This window comes from Nicotiana tabacum, chromosome 2, assembly GCF_000715075.1.
Source record: "Nicotiana tabacum cultivar K326 chromosome 2, ASM71507v2, whole genome shotgun sequence".
In the NCBI taxonomy this organism is placed as follows: Eukaryota; Viridiplantae; Streptophyta; class Magnoliopsida; order Solanales; family Solanaceae; genus Nicotiana; species Nicotiana tabacum.
In genome coordinates, this window is record NC_134081.1 from 61,582,204 (window position 1) to 61,606,823 (window position 24,620).

The following is a 24,620-nucleotide window of genomic DNA, read 5'->3' on the forward strand; positions in this document are numbered from 1 at the left end:
ACTAACCCAATTACCCCACACTTCAACTTTTACAAAGTTCATAATAAATTTAAGTGCTCACGAGAGGTACAAGGTTCAAATATATGGTCAATTCAAACAAATGGGTAGGGCTTGCAATGTGATTGTCAAAGAGACATGATTACAGGCTCAACGAGGTTAACTAAGATACATCACAATTAGGTAGGTAATAACATATAATTGGCTAAAAAAAAGAAATGCATATATCACTTCCAAGACTAAACAAAACTACCATTTCATGTTGCAAACACACGGGGCAAGTTCTAGACATCAAATGCAATGTACAGAATACAACAAAACCTTACACACACATGGCACATAACTCACTCAGGATTGGACTATCAAGACACTCTAGTCCAAGCAGTTAAAGTTAAAATTATACAATTTAAAGTACTTATGCAAGAGTCAAAAACTGAGCCTAAGCGTCACAACTAAAGCACTCACTATTCTCAAGGCATAAGCAAGTCAAGAGATATTGCTTTCAATTCAAACCATAGTACAAGGGTTCCTACACCTAACAAAAATAAAAACTAACTACACTCGGTTCAAACAAAATACTTGGAAAAGAACCGCGGTACAAAGAAACATCAAGGGGAAATTATTACACTACCTAACAAAAGAAAATCTTTTTGTCTTTTTATTTTGACTTTAATCCCTCAAGAAACCCGTCAAATGATATCCATCGTCGGGAAAATTCGAAAATTTTAAATTTTTATGGTTTTTTTCTCATTTTTCTATCTCTAACTACTAAAACAACAAAACTAAATTACTAACACATATACATACAACATACAATTTTCCCCACCCCCACACTTTAAGTTGTGGAATGTCCCCATGACACACAATTAAAAAGCATAAGGTAAAGGAAACTCCCCTGAATATTCAGTCGGGGTCTGAGTCGAAGTCGGGCTCTATTCCACGCGCCCGAACAAATGCACATATCCATGAAGACAACTTCTTCTCAACCTTCTTGGGGTACACCCCACACTTATCTTTCTCAGTCATTGGGACCTTCTTATTCGCACTTTTTACTCTCCACTCAATACTTGCAGCTGGCTTCTCCTTTTTCACTCCAGTTGCTACATTCATCTCAAACGTCACCATCTCCTCACCCACTCTAAGCATGAGTTTTTTATCATGTATATCCAATATAGCTCTACCCGTTGCTAAACATGATCTTCCCAGGATGAGGGGGACCTCCTTGTTCTCCTCCATATTTACCACTATGAAATCTACAGGAAATACAAACTTATCTACCCGAACTAAGATATCTTCCACTATCCCCTCAGGTATTATAGTTGTTTGGTCTGCCAGCTGCAAAGATATTGGTGCAGACCTTATCTCTCCAAGCTCATTCTCCAGTTTCCTGTAAATAGACAAAGTCATTAAATTAATTGAGGCACCAGAATCACATAAAGACTCATCAAAACTAAGAGTGCCTAACGAGCAAGGTATAGTAAAACTCCCTGGATCTCCACACTTTTGTGGGAGTTTGTTTTGCAAGATTGTGTTGCAATTCTCTGTGAGCTTGACCACTGAGGTCTCTTCTATCTTCCTCTTCTTTGTCAGGATTTCCTTCAAGAACTTAGCATAAGCTTCAACATATCTAGAAATCTCTTAAATTTCTTGTCCAGATTCTCTCTATAAAGCTTTTGGGGAAAAGGTAAAGCAGGCATGTGCTTGATCACATCATCAGATTCCTCCCTTCTTGAAGTTTCCTCCTCCTCCTTTTTCTCAGCTCCCTTCTTGCCTTTCTTCTTCTCAGTCTTTTTATCATCTTCAATTTTCAGCTCTTTCCCACTTTCTTTTTCAGGCGCAGCTTCTTTGTGAATTGGAGTGGGATCTTTCAACACTTGTCCGCTTCTCAAGGTTACAACATTTATCATTTCTTTGGGATTCTTTTTAGTATCAGCTGTCAGAGTACCTAGGATTCTCTCAGATAATATTGTTGCAATTTGTCCCACTTGTCTTTCCAAGTTACGCAAACCTATTCCAAGTTCTTTGATAGCTGCACCATGAGCATCTAATCTCTCATCAGTCTTGACAATGAAGGATTTCATCAGATCTTCTAACCCAGACTGAATTGGCTGTTGAGGCTAAAACTGCAGCCTCGGCTGATTCACAAAATCGGGAGCTCCTTGAAATCTGGAGTTATTTTGTTGCCATGCATTTGCAGTACCCCCAGGTGAACTCTATGAAATAATAGGGTGCTTCCGACCCATTGCATTAAAGTTATAATTCCCCACAGGATTTACTTCCTTAGTTGAGGCTTGACACTCATGAGTAGGGTGTCCTCTTCCATATATATCACATGCTGCATGAGGCTTATTATGTATCGAAGCTAATATCAGCTTCCTTATCTCCTTCGCCATGGCACCAAGCTATACCTACACAGATGTGTTAGCATCAACATGGTGAACACCATTCGACCTTCTTCTTTCAGCAATTTCAGAGAGCCACTGATTTGCATCTTCAGACAATTCATCGAGGATAGTCACTATCTCCTCTGGTATCTTCTTTATCAACGGACCTCCAGCTGCGTTGCTCAATGTTCTGCGTGAAGCCGGTGTCAATCCATCCCAAAAATCCTGCAGTTGCATCCAGAGTTCAATTCCGCTATCTCCTTAAACCTCTCCCAAGCTTCAAATATAGTTTCAATCTCATTCTGATAGAAGTTATGAATTTCTCTTCTAAACTTGCCCATTTTAGCTGAGGAGAAATATTTAGCAAGAAATTTTCTGGTCATCTCCTCTCATGTTCTAATCGATCCTTGGGGCAAGTTTCGAAGCCAGTGTTATTGCATCATCTTTAAGTGTGAAGGGGAATGCCCTTAGGTAAACTACATCTTGTGACACACCTGTCACGCCCCAAAACCATGGAGCGCGACCGCTGCTCAACCGAGTGAACCCGACCGCGCAAGCCTGTTAGATTTCTTCTACCCATACTCATTCATGAATAAAGAGAACATATGTTTTCCTTAATTAAACAATAAAGTGGTCGTGTCTACATAGCATAGTTTATTTTTCCTAGTACCAATACGCAACCCACACTATGTCTACGGAGTCTCTATAGATAAAGAAGAGTACAATGATAATGCCGGCAACAAGGCCCCGGCTATACCTCAACCATAATACATAAAGAATAAAAGATACATGACCCCGGGATGAAGTGGGGCTCACTAAGTCAGCTGGGAAGAAGGTGTACTGCTATTACTGATCAATGTCTCCTGCTGTGGAACCACCTGCATCCATTTAAAGATGCAGCGCCCCCGACAAAAGGGATATTAGTACCGTCGAATAGTACTAGTATGAAAACTAAACACCAATTAAAGAATTTAGAAATACAAGATAATTATGATGAACCAGTGCGGAAATAGAATAATATAGATAACCATCTCAACCATAGCAAGCTTATTAAAAGTTATTAACAACATTTATAGGATTTAAGATGAGATCCTCTATAACCATCTTCACACAAAGAGGCCCCGCCGCCTCACCCGATGTATGCAGGTGGAGGTGCACGTACAATACCACAACTCTAATCAAGCGGCCCTGCCGCCTCACCTCAATGTATGCGGGTGGATGTATAACCACAGTACCAAGAACCTATACAAAGCGGCTATGCTGCCTCACCCTGATATATGCGGGAGGAAATGCATCAACGATACCAATACCAACACAAAGCGGCTATGCCGCCTCACCCCAATATATACGGGTGGTGGTGCCACAACAATACCAAAACCATACACAAAGCGGTCAAACCGCCTCACCCCAATGTAAGCGGGTGGAGGTGCAGTCCCACAATATAATAATCCCTACACAAAGCGGTCATGCCGCCTCACCCCAATATATATGCAGGTGGAGGTGTATCACAATCACAATCCCTATACTATAATCCCCATACAAAGCGGTCATGCCGCCTCACCCTAATATATGCAGGTGGAGGTGTATCACAATCACAATATCTACTCAACTTGGCATAATAACTTTCACATAAATCACGACTAGAAATTATAACATATGGATACGTAATCCATAGTTTGGGACACATACTCAATTTATAATGCAATATGATAAGAGTATTTGAAATACAAATTGAACATATATCTTCATCACAAAACTTATCGGAATACTCGATTTATAATCAACATCTCAGAACTTATAAGGATAATGAGAATTCCAACTCTTAAAGAAGAGTTTAGCCAACGTACCTCAATTGAGCTTCCTTAAACTCTAAAACGTTTCGGAATTCTTAGCAACTTCAATCTATTTTAGAAATATAACAAATTGAACCACAATTAGGAAGATGATTATGGTTCTAGCTCATTTGAGCATTTTATCAAACACTAGGTGTGCATTAAGGTTTCAAGGCCCTTTTTATGGAGGATTCCATCATCCCACAACCCAATCTTTACCATTTTTAGCTCAACAATCTTCCTACATCCTTTGATAACACATGCATGTAGGATAACCAATCCACTTGCCCAGAAATTATCTTGCTTATTATTCATTTCTACACAAAATTTGAAATTGAGGGTTAGGGTGTAGAATCTTACCTCTAGGATGAAGAATTAGTGAGTTTCCCTTCTTAATCTTCCAAAACTTGGGCAAGAATTGAAGGACAAATATTGGAGAACACCTTCTCACTCTAGGGCACCCTCTCTCAATCTAAAATGTCAGATAATAGCTCAAAAATGACCCAAAGAGTGTATTTAACGAAATAGGGTCTGGTTTTAAAAACTCAAAAATGAAGCTCCGGAACAAGGTATGCGATCGCATAATGCACCGCATAACAGTTATGCGGTCGCATAGTCGACCGCATAGTTGCTTCTAACTGACCCAATTAACTGCCTCACTCTGCGGCCATTATGCGGTCTGTAGAGTGGTTCTGTGGTCGCATAATGGACCACAGAAATGCACCGTTCCACCAAATATTTTCCTTTACTTTTCGGTGCATTGTTTAACCCAAAAAGTACGAGCCATTTTCTACAATTCTCAAACACGTAAGCCTAGTCCAACACCATGAAACATTATTTTCTTTGCAAAATTTACCGGGCTTACCACTTAAGTACTTCGAAATTTTCTGGGGTGTTACAACACCATTATATTGAAAGGTGTTCATTATCTCCTCGAAGTCCATCAGATGATTGTTTGGATCTTCATTCACCTTTACTCTGAAAACGCAGCTGTTTTGAAGCGTTTGGAGCAACCCTTGCTTCAGCTCAAAATTATTAGCTGCCACTGGAGGTGGCCTCATACTTGATAGGACTTGGTTGTAAACCGGTCTAGCATAATCACCAAGTTATCTCCCTTGACCGGGAGCTATGTTTCTGAACTGGTCTGCACCCACGAGCTGATTCTGAGCCATTCTTCGAGCCCTCTCCTCCTCATAAGCAATTTGTGCATCTCTAAGTGCTGCTTCTTCAACATACCTTGCAACTTTCTCTCTGATTTGGGCTGCCTCTCTCGCAGCCAAATCAACATTATCATCATCTCCAGCCAAGTCTTCCTTAGTTGTGGATTGCCCAACCTTATCTACTTTCTTGGCGAGATTTCTTTCCTTTCTCAATTATCGCAGTTGTTTCTCGATTTCTGGTTCGTATGGTTGCAATTCCTTACAAGAAGATCGAGTCATGCACCAATCTAACATGTAGCCTGCGCATAGTCAAAGAACACCAAACGTAAAAAGGGAAAAATAAAATAAAATAAAAAGAAAAATTCCTGAATTAGCACTATAAACTAATTAAAACACTATTGATTGCCAATCCCCGGCAACGACGCCAAAATCGACGAGCGCAAACCACATACTAAAATATGCTCGCTAGTCGAATATAGTAAATTTAAATATCGTATCCATAGGGATGGGAGTTAAACAGTATTATCGTAGTTTGTAGCTAGATTGCTATCCAAGATGATCAACAATTTAGGTTTATGTGATTAAAATTAAATTTAACTAAGAATCTATATTATTGGCTAATGACAATCAATGCAAGTATTAAGCAAAGGAAGTTATCAATTGGGAGAAGATAGGGTTGATAGGATAGGTGCAAGACAAATGTTTGGGATTTAACTCTAGATAATTCACTTTTAATGTTCAAGTGAATCTCTCGAATTCACTTGATTATTAGTTCAATGGATTAGTAGAAACTCCTCTCTCGATTAAGTCTCAACCTCACAAGATGAACCAATTTTAAGCACGTGAAGATATGCAAGAATTCGTAGTGGATTGATCTTTAGGAGAACCTCTCTCGATTTTCCTCCTAACTAAGTTTAATCAACAATTCAACTAGCCTCTTCCGATTACTAAAAATAATTAATGACTTCAACCAACAAAATATAATGCAACAATATCACAAGTTATGCTTCTCTCGATTACATTAACAAAGCGAATATAGATGCAACAGTTAAAACATCCAAAACGATTCAATATATAAAACTAGAGTTAATTATCCACAAACAAGTATCAATACAACAAATCCATCAAACCCTAAAGAGAACTACTCCATGGATATGGAGTAATTCATCATAACAATGTTAAAGTTAAAGAAAAACATAAAACAATCCAAACCCTTGTCTTGAGTGAGGATTGAATGATGAAATCCTTGAGCTTTTGCTTCTCCACCTCCTCCTTAGCTTACTTAAGTCTAAGATGTGTCAAAAGTCCATAAAATAACGTTTTTACATGTATTTATACTAAGTAGGGTCGGGCCCACATGAAAATACATTTTCCTACGCTAAATAGGAAAATATTCTATAAAAATTGCACAGGCGTGCCGTATGGGGCGACAAGCCATGCGCCGTCAGTGGGAAAGTCCAGAAAGTTGATATCTGATAGAAGACAGGAATTTGCACTGGCGCGGTTGTACATATTTTCTCAGAGTCCGAATTTTTGCTTCGATTTTGACATCCAGACGTGGTGTTCGACCCCTGAACGCGATCCCGGCTTAATCCCTTGGGCTTTTACTCGGACTTCAAAGCTCCAAAAAGCTCAAATTCATTCCGTAATATCTACATAGCTCGGAATCTTCCTACAAGGCATAAAATACACAATTAGTGCATAACACTAGAGATTACAGCTCAAACTCAATTAAAGTACAGAAAATTAGAGTGTAATAAGCGACTAAAATACGAGATTATAGCCTACCATCTACCATCATGTTCAACAAAGGCACAAAGAAGCATATAATTCCCCTCTTGAGCATGGAAACCTTGGTGCATGAATATACGCTCGTCACCTCGTATATGCATCATCCCCGCATATAGCAAACAATATCAATTAGTAGGAAAAATTCCCCCAATAAAGTTAGGCAAAATACTTACCTCTTCCGAAAATAAGTCAACAATCAACCACGGCTTTCCCTTTAGAACAAGCCTCCAAACCAATCAAATCTAGCCAAATATCATTCAGACAATTCAAAACAAGCTTTAGAAACCACCCACGAATGAAAAAGGTTCAATTTTTAGCTACATTTAAAAAGTCAACAAAAGTCAATCCTGGACCCGCTTGGTCAAAATCCGAGATTCAGATTAAAACCCGATTACCCATTCACCCCCGAGCCCAGTTATGTAATTTATTTTGAAATTCGACCTCAATTTGAGGTCTAAATCTCAATTTTACTAAATTCTTAAATTCTACCCAAAACTCCTAATTTCTACTACGAAATTCTTAGATTTAATGTTAAAAACTCATGAAAAGTAATTGAAATTGATTGAAAACTAGTTAAAGATACTTACCAATGAATCTGGGAAACGTTTTTCAAAAATTGCCTAAAGAGTGTTTAGGGTTGAAAAATGGTGTAAAATAAGCTAAATCCCGATTTTCCCCTCTTTTACCATATTGCGGGTATCGCAATTGCGAACTCTTGTTCGCAAGTGTGAAGCCCGCATTTGCGAAACACTGATCGTAAAAGCGACCAGTGCAATAGTGTCACGCCCCGAACCTGGGCCTGGACGTAACACGACACCCGGTGCCTGACTACATGTGACCGAGCGAACCAACTAGGTGACTGAATCAACATGTCATATCATAACATATTGAATGCGGATGATAAACTAACACATGCCGATATACTGAAAGTCTGAATGATATAAATCACGCGCGAAAATATATTAATATAAGTCTGAAACATATAGGTAGCAACATTGCTTAACATGAAAATCCAGTGACTCTGTCTAACTATTACTCTAGTCTATGAAGCCTCTAATGAAGTATTGAAAACACTGAATGTCTGAAAATACTGAAGACTGTAAGGTAATGGTGATGCCCCGAAAGAACTGGGGATCACCAAATAGCTGGTACGAGAATCCTAGCGCTCTGAATCGTCAACCTGAAAATCATTACCTGCATCGTGAGATGCAGGCCCCGGGCAAAAGGGACGTCAATACATTTGAGTTGCACTAGTATGTAAAGCAACTGAAATAAAGAATTATAAATGCTGAAACTGAAACTAAGCTGATAACTCAGAATTGATAATTGATAACTAAAATGATAAATATTGAAACTGAAACTGAAATGATAACTGATAACTGAACTGATAACTGATATTTGAAATGATAACTGATAATTGAAACAAAGGAAGTAAGGATATGAATACTCCCTCTTTTGAATGATGAACAACCCGTTTATCTGGATAAACTACATCCTCGGCCCCAATATATATGTGCACAAGCTACGGCCTCAGGCCTAAGTATACGCATACATAACTACGGCCTCAGGCCCAAAAATACATAAAGCATCAACTACGGCCTCAAGCTCAAACATGCATAAAGCATAAACTACGGCCTCACGCCCAAATATGCATAAAGCATATAAACTACGGTCTCAGGCCCAAATACAGGTGTTCAACATTCAAGGATTTAAATTTTGGAAATGAAAATCATACTACAATATGTGATGCTGAAATACAGAATCATATCGAGTTACATGATACTAGAATATTAAATAGGACTAGACTGAGACATGTATTCTTGAACTGATTATGAAAACTAAAACTTCAATTGTTTATGACATGCTAAGTAATCTAGACTGAGACTCATGGGCATCAACCCCAAGTCTATATTGATTACGCACTGAGATCACAACATTCAGAATGAAAGTCATGAACGAGTTATGAAGCTAGATAATAGAAGTTCTGCAACTATTTAAGGAACTAGGCTTAACTATATTTATGAGGCAAGTAGTAACGTCGTAAAAGAAACGTAGTGTAGGGAGAATCATTAACATTCCCAAACATAGAGAGTTAGCCTCACATACCTGGACTCTGGCCCTTTAAGCGTATCACAATATTTGTCGCCTCTTTTTCAACGATAATCTATGTCAATATATATATCAAGATGAACCAATATTAGCACTTATTCTCATGTTTTAGTCACTTAGGATTTTTATCAAACATCTTATGGGCGTAAAGCCTCATAGCCCTTTGTAATTGGTCTTTTCTTCACCAAGTTCTCATTCTACTACTTCTAGGTGATTCTACAATCCCAAATAGATGTAACTAACACCATTTCTCATCACCCAAATGTTTACAATAATCATAAGTCAATAATCCAAAACCCTAGTATAGTTCTTATGGTTCTCTTTATCAAAACCATTTACTGTTATCCCAAAAACTCATCAATTCATAGTTATAAATGATTAGGGAGTATAAGTATTACCTTTTCGAAGTTCACTCCTCTTGGCTTCGAGTTCTAGGGTTTGCTTTCTCAAGAATGGTGTCTCAACCGAATATCTAATGAGTGGAAGGATTTACCCATGTTAATAAGGTGTTCGAGAATTGAAATTAACTTAGAATCATCGTTAGAACTTACCTTGGATAATGGAGGGACCTTGGAAAAGTTAGGTTCTTGAGAGCTTCCCTTTCTAGAGTAGGTTTTCGTGTTTGGGTGTGGGGGAACGAGGTAAGGGTTTTAAATAAGTAAACACGTCCAAAAATTGAGAAGGAAAATAAAAGTAGCTCGGTTAGACTTCGACGGCGCGAGGCATCGTCATGGGCGCCACAATAACTGTGCAAGGCGCCATCAGAGGCGCCAAAATTATAGTGCCTTGCACTGTCTGGGGCACTGAGGATGATGCCCTGGATAGTGCCTTGCACTGTCTGGGTGCTAAGGTTGATGCCCTGGACAATGCCTTGCACTATCTGTGGCACTGAGTTTTTATGGCCTTTCACTATCTATGGCTGTGAGTTTTCATGGCCTTGCACTGTTTAAGGCTATAAGACGGACCTCCCATAAACTTAGTTGATTCTATTGAATTTTATACACCTCACTCTCGATCTTGATTCTAAAATAATTGTTTCCACCTATACTCATCCTGATAGGACTTCACATGTCTAAAAGGTCACATTAATACTCATTTAACACATCCACAACTAATCCGGATTTACGGGGTGTTACATTATCTCCCCCTTGGGATCATTCATCCTCGAATGATTGTCCTGGCTGTAACTACGACTTACTCTAGACCTTAAACTGGACTGATGGAAAAATGTGAACAATGTACTGTCATGAACACATGCATACTAAACTGAATGGATACATGATTACTAATGTGCTGTGATACTGAACTGAATAGCTACTGAACTGAATGGCTACTGAACTGACTGAACACTGAGCGGACTGGATACTGAAAGACATGGAGATTATAATATAAGTTCTGAATGAGAAGGATAGCTACCTTTGACATTTCTCCAAAACACCTGCCAACTAACAGATCATAATGCTAGCTTCATAGGGCATCGTAATACACATAACATGAAACATAGACATGAATACTTATCTGTTATAGATACGTGAATTCTGGATTAACGTGGATATATGAATACTGAACCAGCACGAATATTCGAGTACTGAACAGACGTGAATATCTGATCACTGAACTGACATCAATATCTGAGTACTAAGCTGGCATGAATATCTGAATACTGGACTGACATAAGTATCTGAGTACTGAACTAACTTGAATGTTCTAACATAAGATCTGAATACTGGAAACATAAATGTCGTGATATGAGATTTGAATACTGAAAACTTGAATGTTATAACATGACATGTGAAATAGTGGGTGTACAACTGCCAATTCTGGTGGAAACTCTAACTCAAAAGCTACTTTCCCGACTGTGTGTAAGATCCTATACAGCCCGATGTGTCTGGGACTGAGCTTTCGTTTCTTCCCAAACCTTATAACACCTTTCATAGGCAAAACTTTTAGAAACACCCAATCATCAACTTGAAACTCTAGGTCTTTATGTTGCACGTCCGCATAGGACTTTTGGTGACTTTGAGCCGTCTTCAAATGCTCTTGAATTAACTTGACTTTCTCCCTAGCATGATTGACCAAATCTGGTCCCAACAACTCTGCTTTGCCAGCTTCAAACCAACTAATTGTCGATCTACACTTTTGCCCATACAAATCATTCTTTCAAAATGAGTGGGATAATCTTATTATAAGGTCCATATTTACCAGCTCCACTAAAGGATATGTGTATTTTGTGGTAAAATACTGGGCTTTCTACTGCTCGACTTTCACTTGTTGACAATTCAGACACTCGGCAACAAAGTCTGCGACATTCGTTTTCATGTCATTCCACCATTAAATCTCCTTAAGATCATGATACATCTTAGGGGAACCTGAGTAGATATAACACCTGGAATAATAGGCTTCTAACATGAACCTCCTTCTCTAAGTCCATTTATTTCTAGACACACAATCCGTCTTGGTACCTCAAAGTACCATCATCTCCCCCTTTGATCAAAAGTCATCGTCTTATGCTTATGAATCTCCTATTTCACCTACAAAAAGTAAGGATCATCAAATCGTTTCTACTTCACTTCGGCTACTAAGGAGGAACAAGTCATGTTCTGGACAACAACTCCACCACCTTCAAAGTCCGAAAGTCGAACTCCTAGCTTGACTAAGTAGTGAACTTCTTTCACTGTAGTTATCTTGTCTGCCTCATTCATGACCTACACTTCCCATACTGGATTATCTTTTTAAGATACTTCCTAAAAACACTTATAGTATTGTTGTAAGCTAAGTCTTTGACCAGTACATCGAAGATTAGAGTCTCATGATCATTCTACGCACTTGTGTTTCTTACACTCGCTAGGCACATTCCTTGTGGTAATTATATCATTTTTTTGTATCCCATGCTAACTTTTCGGGTTTCAAATCTCCAACTGGACTTAGTGATGATTTTCACAAACCCCCCTCCTAGACCAAAGGTTAAGGTCTTGTACTTGCGGTTTCTTCTCTTTTGTCGGGATCCGAACAACTTTCCTCATCTTCTGCAATTTTTTGCACTTTACGTCAATGACGAATCATCTTATGAATTACTTTTGAGCAATCTTTCTTACTAGGAAAAACTAGATTACTTACATAAACAGAAAGCTAATGTATTCATAACTATCATATACAATCTTAATGATTTAACTCTGCTCACTCTGTCTATCTTGGGAAAACCTCCTTTCGTTAACTCTTAAAGGCTATTCTTCTGTAGTTGGATCTCTTACTGCCTAGCTGATTCTTTTTCCCCACTACTCTATACTTCGGGTTTAACTTAAAATCTTTGGGTTCTAACACACGTTCAGTATTTTAAACTGTCATCCACTCACTATAGTTAACCAAGCTAAGTAAATCAAATCGTACCTCTACTATCTCTGCTGAAATTGCTAATTCACTGTATCTACTCAAAACTTACTTGTTATTCCTTTACTAACCACTTACTAGCCTCATGTTTTCTTGTTCTGCTTTGAATAACTTAAGTGAAGCATAAGGTTATTTCTAATTTCCCTCACCATCCGACCCTATTCTACGGTCGCATACTATTTTTTTTTGTTTTGAACTATGTACCTGGATCACACTTAGGGAAATTTCATTTGTATTAAACAAAATTTGAATATCTAACCCGAAACTTTCTACACACTTCAAAATCATATCAGACTACAAACTTCCGGGGTAAACACTTAGTCATATAACCTAAGGGGGACTGTCATATCCTTTATCTCACAATAATAGATGCTACTTATAGTAACTTACTAACGCGGTACTTTCTAGTTCTAATATGAATAAATCTAAACAACTTAAAATCATTCCCTCAAATTCAATATCGGCGGCTCTTGGTTCTCATTTCGTACATCATATTTCTTAGTCTCATGCATGAGTCATACGGAAAACACATATTTGGCAATAACAAAAATTTATGACTCCTAGGTTTTGCCCTTAGGCTCTTTTCTATTCAAAACTATAGTGATCAATTCTATGTCCGCTACGATTAAATTCTTAACCTGTTACACTATGGGGTCTGACATTTGAACTATCATCATCCAACTTGTGGCTCTATTTCTAAGAATTAAAATAAAATTATTTCGTGAGGTATAACACATACAGATACATTATCATACATAACTTGTCCTTCAGAGATACCATCATCTCATAAATCACTTCCTACACCATCTGGCGAGTCTTGGGTCTTAATCCAGACCTAAAACATGCGAAGATTTTGCTATAATCAACATTAGTTACATTTTCTTTTACCACCAATAGGCATCACTATATACTCAAAAGTCACCAAAATTTGGATACACTGAAAATTGGATATCTGGTAACTGAATAACTGATAACTGGCATACTGAATAACCATAAACATGCTAAATGAAAGATTGTATAACTGGTAACTGAGGTAAACTGATAACTTTAAAACATGATAGCTGCTTTCGTACTTTTAAATAAGGTTATGCTCTAATTGTACTACTATCGATTTTATCCCACTTTCAACATCCCCTCAAGTCTCATTCATTACCAACCTCTACTCCATAATTATACCCCAATAGGTGATCATATCCTCTAAGACCTTGAGTTTTTCCTGCCCATCGCTTGGTCATTCGATACGTCTGGAATTCGATAAGAAGAGAAGGTTTCTTATTGCTCTAAGCTTCATGGCACGATCTAGAGTAGAAAGAAATAAGACAATCCTAAATGTCTTGGTAGTTAACCATTTATATGGGTGGCCGGCACACACTCATAAAGGAAACTCCACTGGACACGGCTTCATAGACTCCCTAGGACTCTTGAACCTAGTGCTCTCATACCAAGCTTTGTCACACCCCGAACTTGGGCCTAGATGTAACACGGCACCCGGTGCCTGACTACATGTGACCGAGTGAACCAACTGGCTGACTGAATCAACATGTGATATCATAACATACTGAATGCGGAAGATAAGCTAACACACGCTGATATACTGAAAGTCTGAATGATATAAATCACGTGCGAAAACATTAATATAAGTCTGAAACATATAGGTAGCAACATTGCTTAACATGAAAAGTCTGTGACTCTGTCTAACTATTACTCTAGTTTATGAAGCCTCTAATGAAGTACTGAAAATACTGACTGTCTGAAAAATACTGAAGACTGTAAGGTAATGATAATGCCCCGAATGAATTGGGGATCACCAAATAGCTGGTATGAGAATCCTAGCGCTATGAATCGTCAACCTGAAAATCATTACCTGCATCGTGAGATGCAGGCCCCGGGCAAAAGGGACGTCAGTACATTTGAATTCCACTGGTATGTAAAGCAACTGAAATAAAGAATTATAAATACTGAAACTGAAACTAAGCTGATAACTGATTATTGATAATTGATAACTGAAATGATAACTATTGAAACTGAAACTCTATGATAACTGATAACTGAACTGATAACCGATAACTGAAATGATAACTAATAACTTAAATAAAGGAAGTAAGGATATGAATACTCCCTCTTCTGAATGATGAACAACCTGTTTATCTGTATAAACTACAGCCTCGGGCCCAATATATATGTGCACAAGCTACTGCCTCAGGCCCAAAAATGCATAAAGCATCAACTACGGCCTCATGCTCAAACATGCATAAATCATAAACTACGCCAGGCCCAAATATGCATAAAGCATATAAACTACGGCCTCAGGCCCAAATACAGGTGTTCAACATTCAGGGATTTAAATTCTGGAAATAAAAATCATACTGCAATATGTGATGCTGAAATATAGAATCATATCGAGTTACATGATACTAGAATATTAAATAGGACTAGACTGAGACATGTATTCTGGAACTGAATATGAAAACTGAAACTTCAATTATTTATGACATGCTGAGTAATCTAGACTGAGACTCATGGACATCAACCCCAAGTCTATGTTGATTACGCACTGAGCTCACAACATTCAGAATGAAAGTCATGAACGAGTTATGAAGCTAGATAATAAAAGTTCTGCAACTATTCAAGGAACTAGGCTTAACTATATTTTTGAGGCAAGTAGTAACGTCGTAAAAGAAACGTAGTGTAGGGAGAATCATTAACATTCCCAAATATAGAGAGTTAGCCTCACATACCTAGACTGGCCCTTTAAGCTTATCACAATGTTTGTCGCCTCTTTTTCAACGATAATCTATGTCAATATATATCAAGATGAACCAATATTAGCACTAATTCTCATGTTTTAGTCATTTAGGATTTTTATCAAACACCTTATGGGCATAAAGCCTCATAGCCCTTAGTAATTGGTCTTTTCTTCACCAAGTTCTCATTTTACTACTTCTAGGTGATTCTACAATCCCAAATAGATGTAACTAACACTATTTCTCATCACCCAAATATTTACAACAATCATAAGTCAACAATCCAAAACCTTAGCATAGTTCTTATGGTTCTCTTTATCAAACCCATTTACTATTATCCTAAAAACTCATCAATTCATAATTATAAATAATTAGGTAGTAGAAGCATTACCTTTTCGAAGTTCACTCCTCTTAAATTCGAGTTCTAGGGTTTCCTTTCTCAACAATGGTGTTTCAACTGAATATCTAATGAGTGGACGGATTTACCCATATTAATAAGGTGTTGGAGAATTGAAATTAACTTAGAATCATCATTAGAACTTACCTTGGATGATGGAGGGACCTGGGGAAGTTAAGTTCTTAAGAGCTTCCCTTTCTATTGTAGGTTTTCGTGTTTGGGGTGTGGGGGAACGAGGTAAGGGTTTTAAATAAGTGAACACGTCCCAAAGCTGAGGAGGAAAATAAAAATAGCACGGGTAAACCTCGTCGGCGCATGGCATCGTCATGGGCGCCACAATAACTGTGCAAGGCGCCATCAAAGGTGGCAAAATTATAGTGCCTTGCACTGTCTGGGGCGCTGAGGATGATGCCCTGGACAGTGTCTTGCACTGTATGGGGAGGTGAGGTTGATGCCCTGGACAGTGCCTTGCACTATCTGTGGCACTGAGTTTTTATGGCCTTGCACTGTCTATGGCCGTGAGTTTTTATGGCCTTGCACTGTCTAAGGCTATAAGACGGACCTCCCATAAACTTAGTCGATTCTATTGAATTTTATACACCTCACTCTCGGTCTTGATTCTAAAATAATTGTTTCCACCCATACTCATCTCGATAGGACTTCACATGTCTAAAAGGTCACATTAATACTCATTTAACGCATCCACAACTAATATGAATTTACGGGGTGTAACAATTAGGCCCCAAGAAGTCGTAATTGCGACAAAAGGTTCGCATTTGCGACTGCCCCCACGTGCACATTTGCGATCAAAGCTTCACAAATGCGAAGCTAGCCAGCCTTCCCAAGTGTCGCAAATGCGACGGGTATACCACATTTGCGGAGCTCCCACAGTCTGCATTTGCGATCAAAACTTTGTATTTGCGAAGTGTCCATTCCCCAACGCCCATCGCAGATGCAAACATGTTCTCGTATGTGCGAGATCTCCAAGTTGACACCAGCAACAACTATGCATCAGTCGTTCCAAACTTATCCACATTGCATCCGAAACTCACCCGAGTCCCTTGGGCTCCAAACCGAACATGCACACAAGTGTAATAACATCCTACAAACTTACTCACTACCTCAAATCATCAAAATAACACCAAATACACAAGAATCGATCATCAAACTCAAGAATTTCAACTTTGAAACTCATTTTCACAATTTTTCACATAACACACTGAAATGCGCTCGTGTCACCCCAGACTCCAATCAAATGTGCGTACAAGTTTAAAAATATCATACTAACCTACAGAATTGTCAAAACACTGATCCGAGGTTGTTTATCAAGAATATTGACCATGGTCAACTCTAGCCTCTTTTAAGTCAAAAATTTTATTTTCTTCAAAATTTGACGTAAAAACTTTCCGAAAAATGACACGGACCACGCACGCAAATCAATACATATCAAATGAAGCTATGGGAGATCTCGGAACACTGAATACACTAAAATTAAAGCTAGTACTCAAAACGATCGGTCGGGTCATTACAAATATACCATTGGTCGACCATCTTCCCTTTTCTATCTAATAGAATAGAATAGAAAGTATTAACGAATCTCATGATAAGTTTTATACTAAAATGGTGGAATTAGCTATTTCATATAAAAGGCGTGATAGTTAATCTCATAGGATATCTTATTCTATGGAATATTCTTGTTTGTCCCATCATTGTCTCAAACGACCCCTAATAATCATTGATAGCTATGTACGCCCTCTTTTCAATTTATGTGAACTTATTTGACTAGGCACGAAGTTTAAGAAAAAAAAGAAGACTTTTGAACTTGTGGTGTAAAATATGACACATAAATTTTGTGTAACTATAAATCATTGTATAAAGGCAAATTATTTTTAAATATAAAAAATGATCATTCTTTTTGACACAAACTAAAAAGAAATAAATTCACATTGCAATTATACCGTCTGCCACATGCCAGCCTAGAGTTATTAACTTGTAAACGTGCAAATTGCATACCGGTAGTGTATTTTTGCTCAAATATTATACTCTCCCCGTTTCAACTTATGTGAACCTATTTCCTTTTTAATCCGTGCTAAAAAGAATGAACTCTTTCCTTATTTGGAAATAATTTACCTTCCTGTAATGATTTATAGCTACACAAAATATATGTGTCTCATTTTGTACCACAAGTTTAAAAGTCTTTACTTTTTTCTTAAAACTCCGTACCTAATGAAATGAGTTGACATAAATTGAAACGGAGGGGCTAGTTGCCTATTACTAAGTGGCTCAGTTTAAATAATTTTTAAAAATTGTCTACGTTTAAGACCGTGTCCCGAAATCTGCTACTTGTGCACTTCCCCCGACATATTCGGGTCGGTTAATAACCCTTCTTTTTTTTTGGTAACGTTAATAACCCTTTTTAAATAACCATATTTTGCCCCAAGTATTCCAGAACATTGCCCTTTCCTCCGCGCACGGCGTCTCCGAATACCGGTTCAGGTAATGCATTCGATTTTTGCTTCTTTGCCGTTGAGCAGTCGATTCCTATTCAATTTCCCCTCTCAATTGATTGCTTTTAGTTTTTACGTTGGGCATCAATCAAAGTACGTGGCTCGCACACCCTCTAACTGTTTTCTTTTTCTTTGGGGAATGCGCTAATATACATAATACATAGTATGTAATTTGTGTGTGATGGGCATGTAAAATTTATGGACTCATCTTCGAGGAGAAGTGGATGCAGTTGTTTACATTGTGTGCTTGTGAGTTTAAAACGGCCTGTTGGTTCGATATAGCCATAATTAGAGGTCAAAGTTGGATCGTATGTGGCATTTTTACCCTTTCAAACTCCTAATGTTGTAGCTGAAATGTGATGGTAGTAGCTGATAACTTGCAATACTAAGAGAGATCATTTTATCTCCTGAAGTCGATAGGTTTATTCTGGACATTTTCTTAAATGAGTTGTTCGATTATTAGCATTTTCTTGAGATTTTCTACAGTCTTTATTGTGTGCGAATAAATTAACTTAATTTTACGTGATTCTTTTTTACTTCCAGATTTCTGTAAGGTCAACCGATTGGGCTGTCATATCTATATATGTTACCATCATAAATTTGGGCAGCACTAAGCAGGAACTTAAATTGAGCACCCAGTTTTTGCTATTTAATTCTGAAAGTAAAGAATAAAATGGTTAGATAGAGGTGAAATGAAATAAAGGAAATCATTGAAAACCACTCATTTATCTAGTTATTTTAACTCTCTCCGTAGTACTATGTTTATGGAACTAATTTCACTTCAACGCAAATGATGCATCTTCACCTTTGTCTTCTTTTGAAAATAACAAACTACATCTTCACCCTTGTCTTATTTTCTAATTTTCTGTATACCTGTCAGGGGCGGACCCACGTGTATCAAAGAGGGTTCAAATGAACCCGCTTCGTCAGAAAATATACTGTGTATACACGTAATTATCATCTAAACAGAAACAAAACGGTTATTAAAATAATGATGAATCCGCTTGACACAGCACGCCTTTGTGGCGTAGTGGTCAAGCGGGTTCAAAAGTTCTAGAAGGTTTAGCGTTTGAGTCTCCAATGCGACACTCACTCTTTAGTTTTTGACAATTTTTGGTTACGTTTGTATGGCTGCACTACCCTTGTTAAGTTCATTATAGAACCTTAACACTTGATTCAGAGTGGGTTCTTTTCTCTTCTATAATTTGCATTCAAACATGCAAGTAGATTTAAAAAACTTGCTAATTGGTAAAGCTAAAAACGTGAACTTTAAAATGATGACTTTATTTTGTTGTTGTGAATAAAAAAGAAGAAAATTTAGTTGAGCAAATCTCGCTTGTTAGATCTAATGTAGTTTCTATTATTGGTGTCGTGTTTAATGCAACCGCTTGTACAAAATTTCCAATACTATTGAATAGTGCTCTACAGCCCAGTGAGATGTGTGTTTACATTCAAGTATCGGAAATCCCTGCTATCCATAATATTTTATGTTTGAGTTTGTTCTTAGTGCATTCCTCAAAATTAAGATCATTGATTTTTCTACTGTTCCCATATTCGTCGAAATCATAATTTGGACTAACTTGCTCCTATGCCTACTTGTGATATTTCAGATAAAATGCTGCAGTTATTTCTATCTAAATCATCATGGAAGGAAAATGCAGATGATGAATCAGCTGAACAGAGAAAAGCTCTTCTGAATGAGCTAGAATCAGTTATCTGGTCACTGATATCGGTGGAAGGTCGATCTGAATCTCGTCTTTGGCTTTGCAATGCTGTCGCAGGGGTACGGTCTATAACACCCTGTAATCAACATGAGTTATTCATGACCTTATTGAGGTCTAAGCCACTAAAGCGGCCCTTAGTCGGACAACTGCTACGATTACTTTTCCAGAAGGAACCTCAGAAAGCAGGGCATATCATTGCAAAGAAATGCTTTCTATTAGAAAATTTCTTCAAAGGTAAGGTTTTACTATTTTACTTGAATTAGTGGGTGAAGTTCATCTTGATCTGTCGTTTTTCTTTAAGTTGGTTATTTAGTTCCTTTTTTTGCTTGATCTATGAGCCATGTGCTTCTAGATTTTTCGGATGAAGCTTCCTTGATTTTAGCTTGTTCTTCATGTTGAATTTATAGATTGACTCTTTCCATGAGATATTTTGATTCAGTTATCACCTGCAAAAGACATGGTTTTTCTTACCAATCACGTATAACTTCAAAACGTATAATTTGGCTGGAAAAGTGGGTTTATTTGAGGAAAAAAGATTATTTGGTGACTTCACAGTTTGTTGAAGTTTGCTTTTGTCATTAAATTAAGTTAAAAAACATTAATGAGAATTGCCAATGGTACTTTTACCTATATAAAAAAAGGAGAATTACCAGGGGTACATTCTTTCTTGGGTTATCTTGTTGAGAGTTGCTGAACAAACAATAAAGTATAATTTTGTCTCAAGTCTGTGTAGTTTTTCTTCTGAAATTTTGAGGGAAATAAAAAGTTCATGGTGATAGAACTGTTCCAATCTTTGTTCTAATATTCTTTATATCAAAACGACTCTAGTATAGTTTGTTTCCTGGATTGCTGTAGAGGTTAGTATGTGGTACATCACCTCTGTTCAAACTTACTAAGATATTTTCCTGTACTGATTATCTGATCTCAGTAATTTTTATTTTTGGTCTGTAAATTATTGATCTTGCAGGAAACCAAAACCGTATTTTGCAGTGGTTCTCTAATTTTGCTGGTACTTGTTATGCAACCCATACAAAGGGGGCTAAGGCATTGTCCCAGTTTGCTTTTGTAAACAGAGACATCTGTTGGGAGGAGCTCGAATGGAGGGGGAAACATGGGCAATCTCCTGCAATGGTTGCCACAAAGCCCCACTATTTTCTTGATCTGGATGTCGAACGAACAGTGGAGAATTTTCTTGAGTATGTTCCTGAATTTTGGTCATCTAAGGAATTTGCCGAGTCACTGAAAGATGGTGATATTCTGACCATTGATAATAATTTTTTTGTCAGTATGTTTGTTGACTTGATGTACAAGGAGGATTTGAAAGAAGTTTGGGAAATTATAGATGAGTTTCTCATTGAGCAATCTTTCTCTTTCTTATGTCAACACCTTCTCATCGTTCTTGGGGAACAAGATCTAAAGGTTTTCTTGGATTTACTCCAAAGATATGTTAAACCAAGGTTGCAAAAGATGGATTGTCATGATTCTTCTTTTTGGCTGGAGATCATACTCTCCAAGTGTGATGGCAGTAATTCTCTTGATCAGTTGCTTCTCTTGAATGCAGTTACTACTCAAACTCGGCAGCTTATGCGATTTATACGTGAAGCAGGAAGTCAGGAGCAAAAGGAAAAGGTTAAGCATATTGTTTTCCAAATTTGTACACCAACAATCTGTAAAGATAGCTTTATACCAATTCTAAGAGAATGTTTCAGCAGAAAATCTTTAGGAACTATAAAATGGTTGGGATTGCAGTCTTGGGCATTCCACTATTATTTATCTGAGGAATTCCAACATTCCAGTTCCTGGGAATGTTTATTTGTCGGCAATGACATAAGCTTTCGCAAGTCCAAGATTTATCCAATATTAGATCACGATCAACTTCTGGAAGAAAGTGAGTCTGAGCAGGACACCAGGTCAGCCAGAAATAAGCGCAAGAAAAGGCAAAAACACAAAAAGAAAAAGAGAAGGGATCTTGAATTTGAAGAATTAGACAGGGATGAATTTGCCGATGTTATTGAGGATAGACCGGAGTTGCATTTGACATCTGGTGACTGGTTGCTTTCTACTGATGGGTATTCGACTACTTGGAGCAGCGTAAGTTCAAAATACATTGTTTTCCTTCAAGTTCTAGTCTCTATTTGCCTGGCCATATTTTTCCACCTTCCCATTGCTATATTGACAATTGACATATGAATCCTGAACATCTAGGGCCTCTGCTGAGAATCTCTTCCACAGAACTGGCTGTTAGACCATTTGACATTTGTCATATATAATTTAATTTGTTATTGGTGCAACTAACAGATTTGGGGATTGTGTCCATCATTAGCAATTTGAATAACGGAAGCATGCTGATTAATGTTGCATCTTTCTTAGGGGAAAGAATATGATTTTGAGCAAACATTACATGCATTAATGATACTTCTTTTGATGTGTGAAAATTATTTGTGTTTCTTGGTTTTTTTAACTGTCATGATTTATATAGGTAGACCTACCTGAGCACCTATCAAAACATTGCTTCTTCACGTGGATGAAGTGGGTTATTGAGGGCATGAAGAGATGATCTTTCATTCGTGAGTGGAGTTCTTATCTAACAACAAAAAGATTATGGTCATCTTATGCTTTCCATATCCATCCCCTTATGGAAGAACTTGCAGGTTTAGTGGTCTTCTCACTTTTCTTTTCTTTAGTTACAGACTGAGTAGTTCCACTCATCACAATATATGCTTGTGGTTATCACCTTACCTTATTTTGCTTTTGTCATTTGAGATTGCAGGTTGTGTGATAATTGAGATAAAAAGGGGCCGGTTCTTGATTTATCACTCTGGTTCAACGTCAGGAAGCATCTATTAAATGGTGCTTCGCCATTGCCTTCTGTGCTGATTGCAACTTTCTATTTCTTTTACCTTGAATCCTGCCTTGTAAGTCAAGTATCTGCCGAAGCAATTCTTCACTGATTGTGAAGGTAACGATCGATATGAGGACATTGCAGGTTTGAGTTCTGCTTCTTCCTTGGGCCTTATGTGCTTAAAGCAGACCTTTCTCTGCCTAATGTTTCCTCTGTTCTACACCATGTTTCCAATGGGCAGAGGTCCTTTATTGCCATTTGCCAGTGCCCAGGAAAGCCAGAAGTTTCTTTTGCATCTACTTAACCAGGTCCTAACAGTTAATTTTTCATGTAATTGAAGTTTGGAAATGTAGCCCCGTCGATTTCATCTAACTTTTTCATGATATGATGTATTGACGGTGCTACTCTATTTTCCTTGATGAATTATAGTTGTGGAGGATTTGGATTATGAGCAATATTTCAGTTCGCTACTGAAGTATACTATTAGTAACAATTACAGCCACAACTACAGGGTCTTATATAAACTAAAAAAAGAAGCATATAAAATAGGTTCGCTTTTACTCCTTTCGCTTGTGTTCTGGGTTGAGCCAAAGCTGCACCTCAATTCGATTCTAGATGCTTAGCTTTATATTGATCTTGATTAGTTTTACTTTATTTATTTATTTATTTAATTTTTGGTAGAATGCTTAAGAACACCCCTAAACTTGGCTCGAATTATTAGTTCCCTCCTTAAACTATACTTAGTCCTTATTATCCCTTTACACTTGGATATTTGAAAGCATTTACCCCCGAACGATCTCATCCTAGGGAAGTAGCATACACTTGCTACGATCTCATCCTAGGGAAGTAGCATACACTTGCTTGTCATGTGAATTTTTTTGTCGACGTGGCATCTTTTGAAAATAATACTCCTTTCTTGCTTGTCATGTGAATTTTTTTGTCGACGTGGCATCTTTTGAAAATAATACTCCTTTCGTTTAAAAAAGAATGGATTTATTACTGTATAGGGAGTCAAATAGGATTTTTCTTGATCATGTTTTGTACAAATATTTTTAAATATTCTAAATTGTTGACTATTGTGACTTACTTTTTATGTAGTTTCTAAATATGTAGATTTTATTTCAAAAATTTTAAAGAATTTATGTTTGAATTCAGACTGAAAATAAGTCAATTTGACTATCATACTCCGAAAAAATTCAAATCGAGGGAGTATATATTTTTGCACTTTTTTTAATTCAGTAATTTTTTAGATTATCTTTTTCTGTTTAAATTTATAAAAATATTGTTGAAACTCCATTATTTAGGCTAAATTTTATTATTTGGCTAAAAATAATGAAGATCCAAGTAAATTTTTTTCTAAATTTGGTCCGACAAAGAAGAAATATACAGTTGAGAGAAATAGTCGTTGCATCTAATAAATAAATAAAAGTAAATATACAATCGGAACTTGAAGCCAAGGGCGCGACATACTGGTCAATGAAGTGGGTGAGAATAATAAGGTCTCGAGTTCAATCTTAATGGAGGCAAAACCACTAGGTGTTTTCTTTCTATTTGCTCAAGCATTTGTGGACAACGTTACCTGGTACCTATTGCTAGTGAGAGGTGATAGGTATCCTCTTGAATTAGTCGAGGTGCGTGCAAGCTGGTTGGGACACCACGATTATCAAAAAGAAAAAGATACAAAATTGAAATAAATAGTCATTGCATCTAAATAAGAAATAAAAAATAAGCACACAGTTGCAAATT

General features: G+C 37.4%; 1 protein-coding gene across 2 annotated transcripts; it reads left to right on the forward strand.

Moving 5' to 3' along the window:
* The first annotated feature begins 18,148 nt into the window (after nt 1-18,148).
* On the forward strand, nt 18,149-23,349 carry LOC107776719 (uncharacterized). 2 transcript variants are annotated; one of them, XM_075233546.1, is made up of 6 exons: nt 18,149-18,297; nt 19,919-20,266; nt 21,000-21,228; nt 21,319-22,123; nt 22,512-22,683; nt 22,803-23,349. In XM_075233546.1, the coding sequence occupies exons 2-5, from the start codon at nt 19,924-19,926 to the stop codon at nt 22,587-22,589; spliced, it is 1,455 nt and encodes a 484-aa protein (XP_075089647.1). In that variant the 5' UTR covers nt 18,149-18,297; nt 19,919-19,923; the 3' UTR covers nt 22,590-22,683; nt 22,803-23,349. The 2 variants fall into 2 exon arrangements, with proteins under 2 accessions (XP_075089647.1, XP_016452118.2); XM_016596632.2 differs by having other exon boundaries at nt 18,163-18,297; nt 21,000-22,123.
* The last annotated feature ends 1,271 nt before the right edge of the window (nt 23,350-24,620 follow it).

Bases quoted from the DNA above. Each gene is read 5' to 3' on its own strand.
- LOC107776719 (XM_016596632.2), top strand. From the start codon at position 19,924: ATGCTGCAGTTATTTCTATCTAAATCATCATGGAAGGAAAATGCAGAT. The intron at 20,267-20,999 runs GTAAGGTTTTAC...TTGATCTTGCAG, and splicing joins ATTAGAAAATTTCTTCAAAG to GAAACCAAAACCGTATTTTG. The intron at 22,124-22,511 runs GTAAGTTCAAAA...TGATTTATATAG, and splicing joins ATTCGACTACTTGGAGCAGC to GTAGACCTACCTGAGCACCT.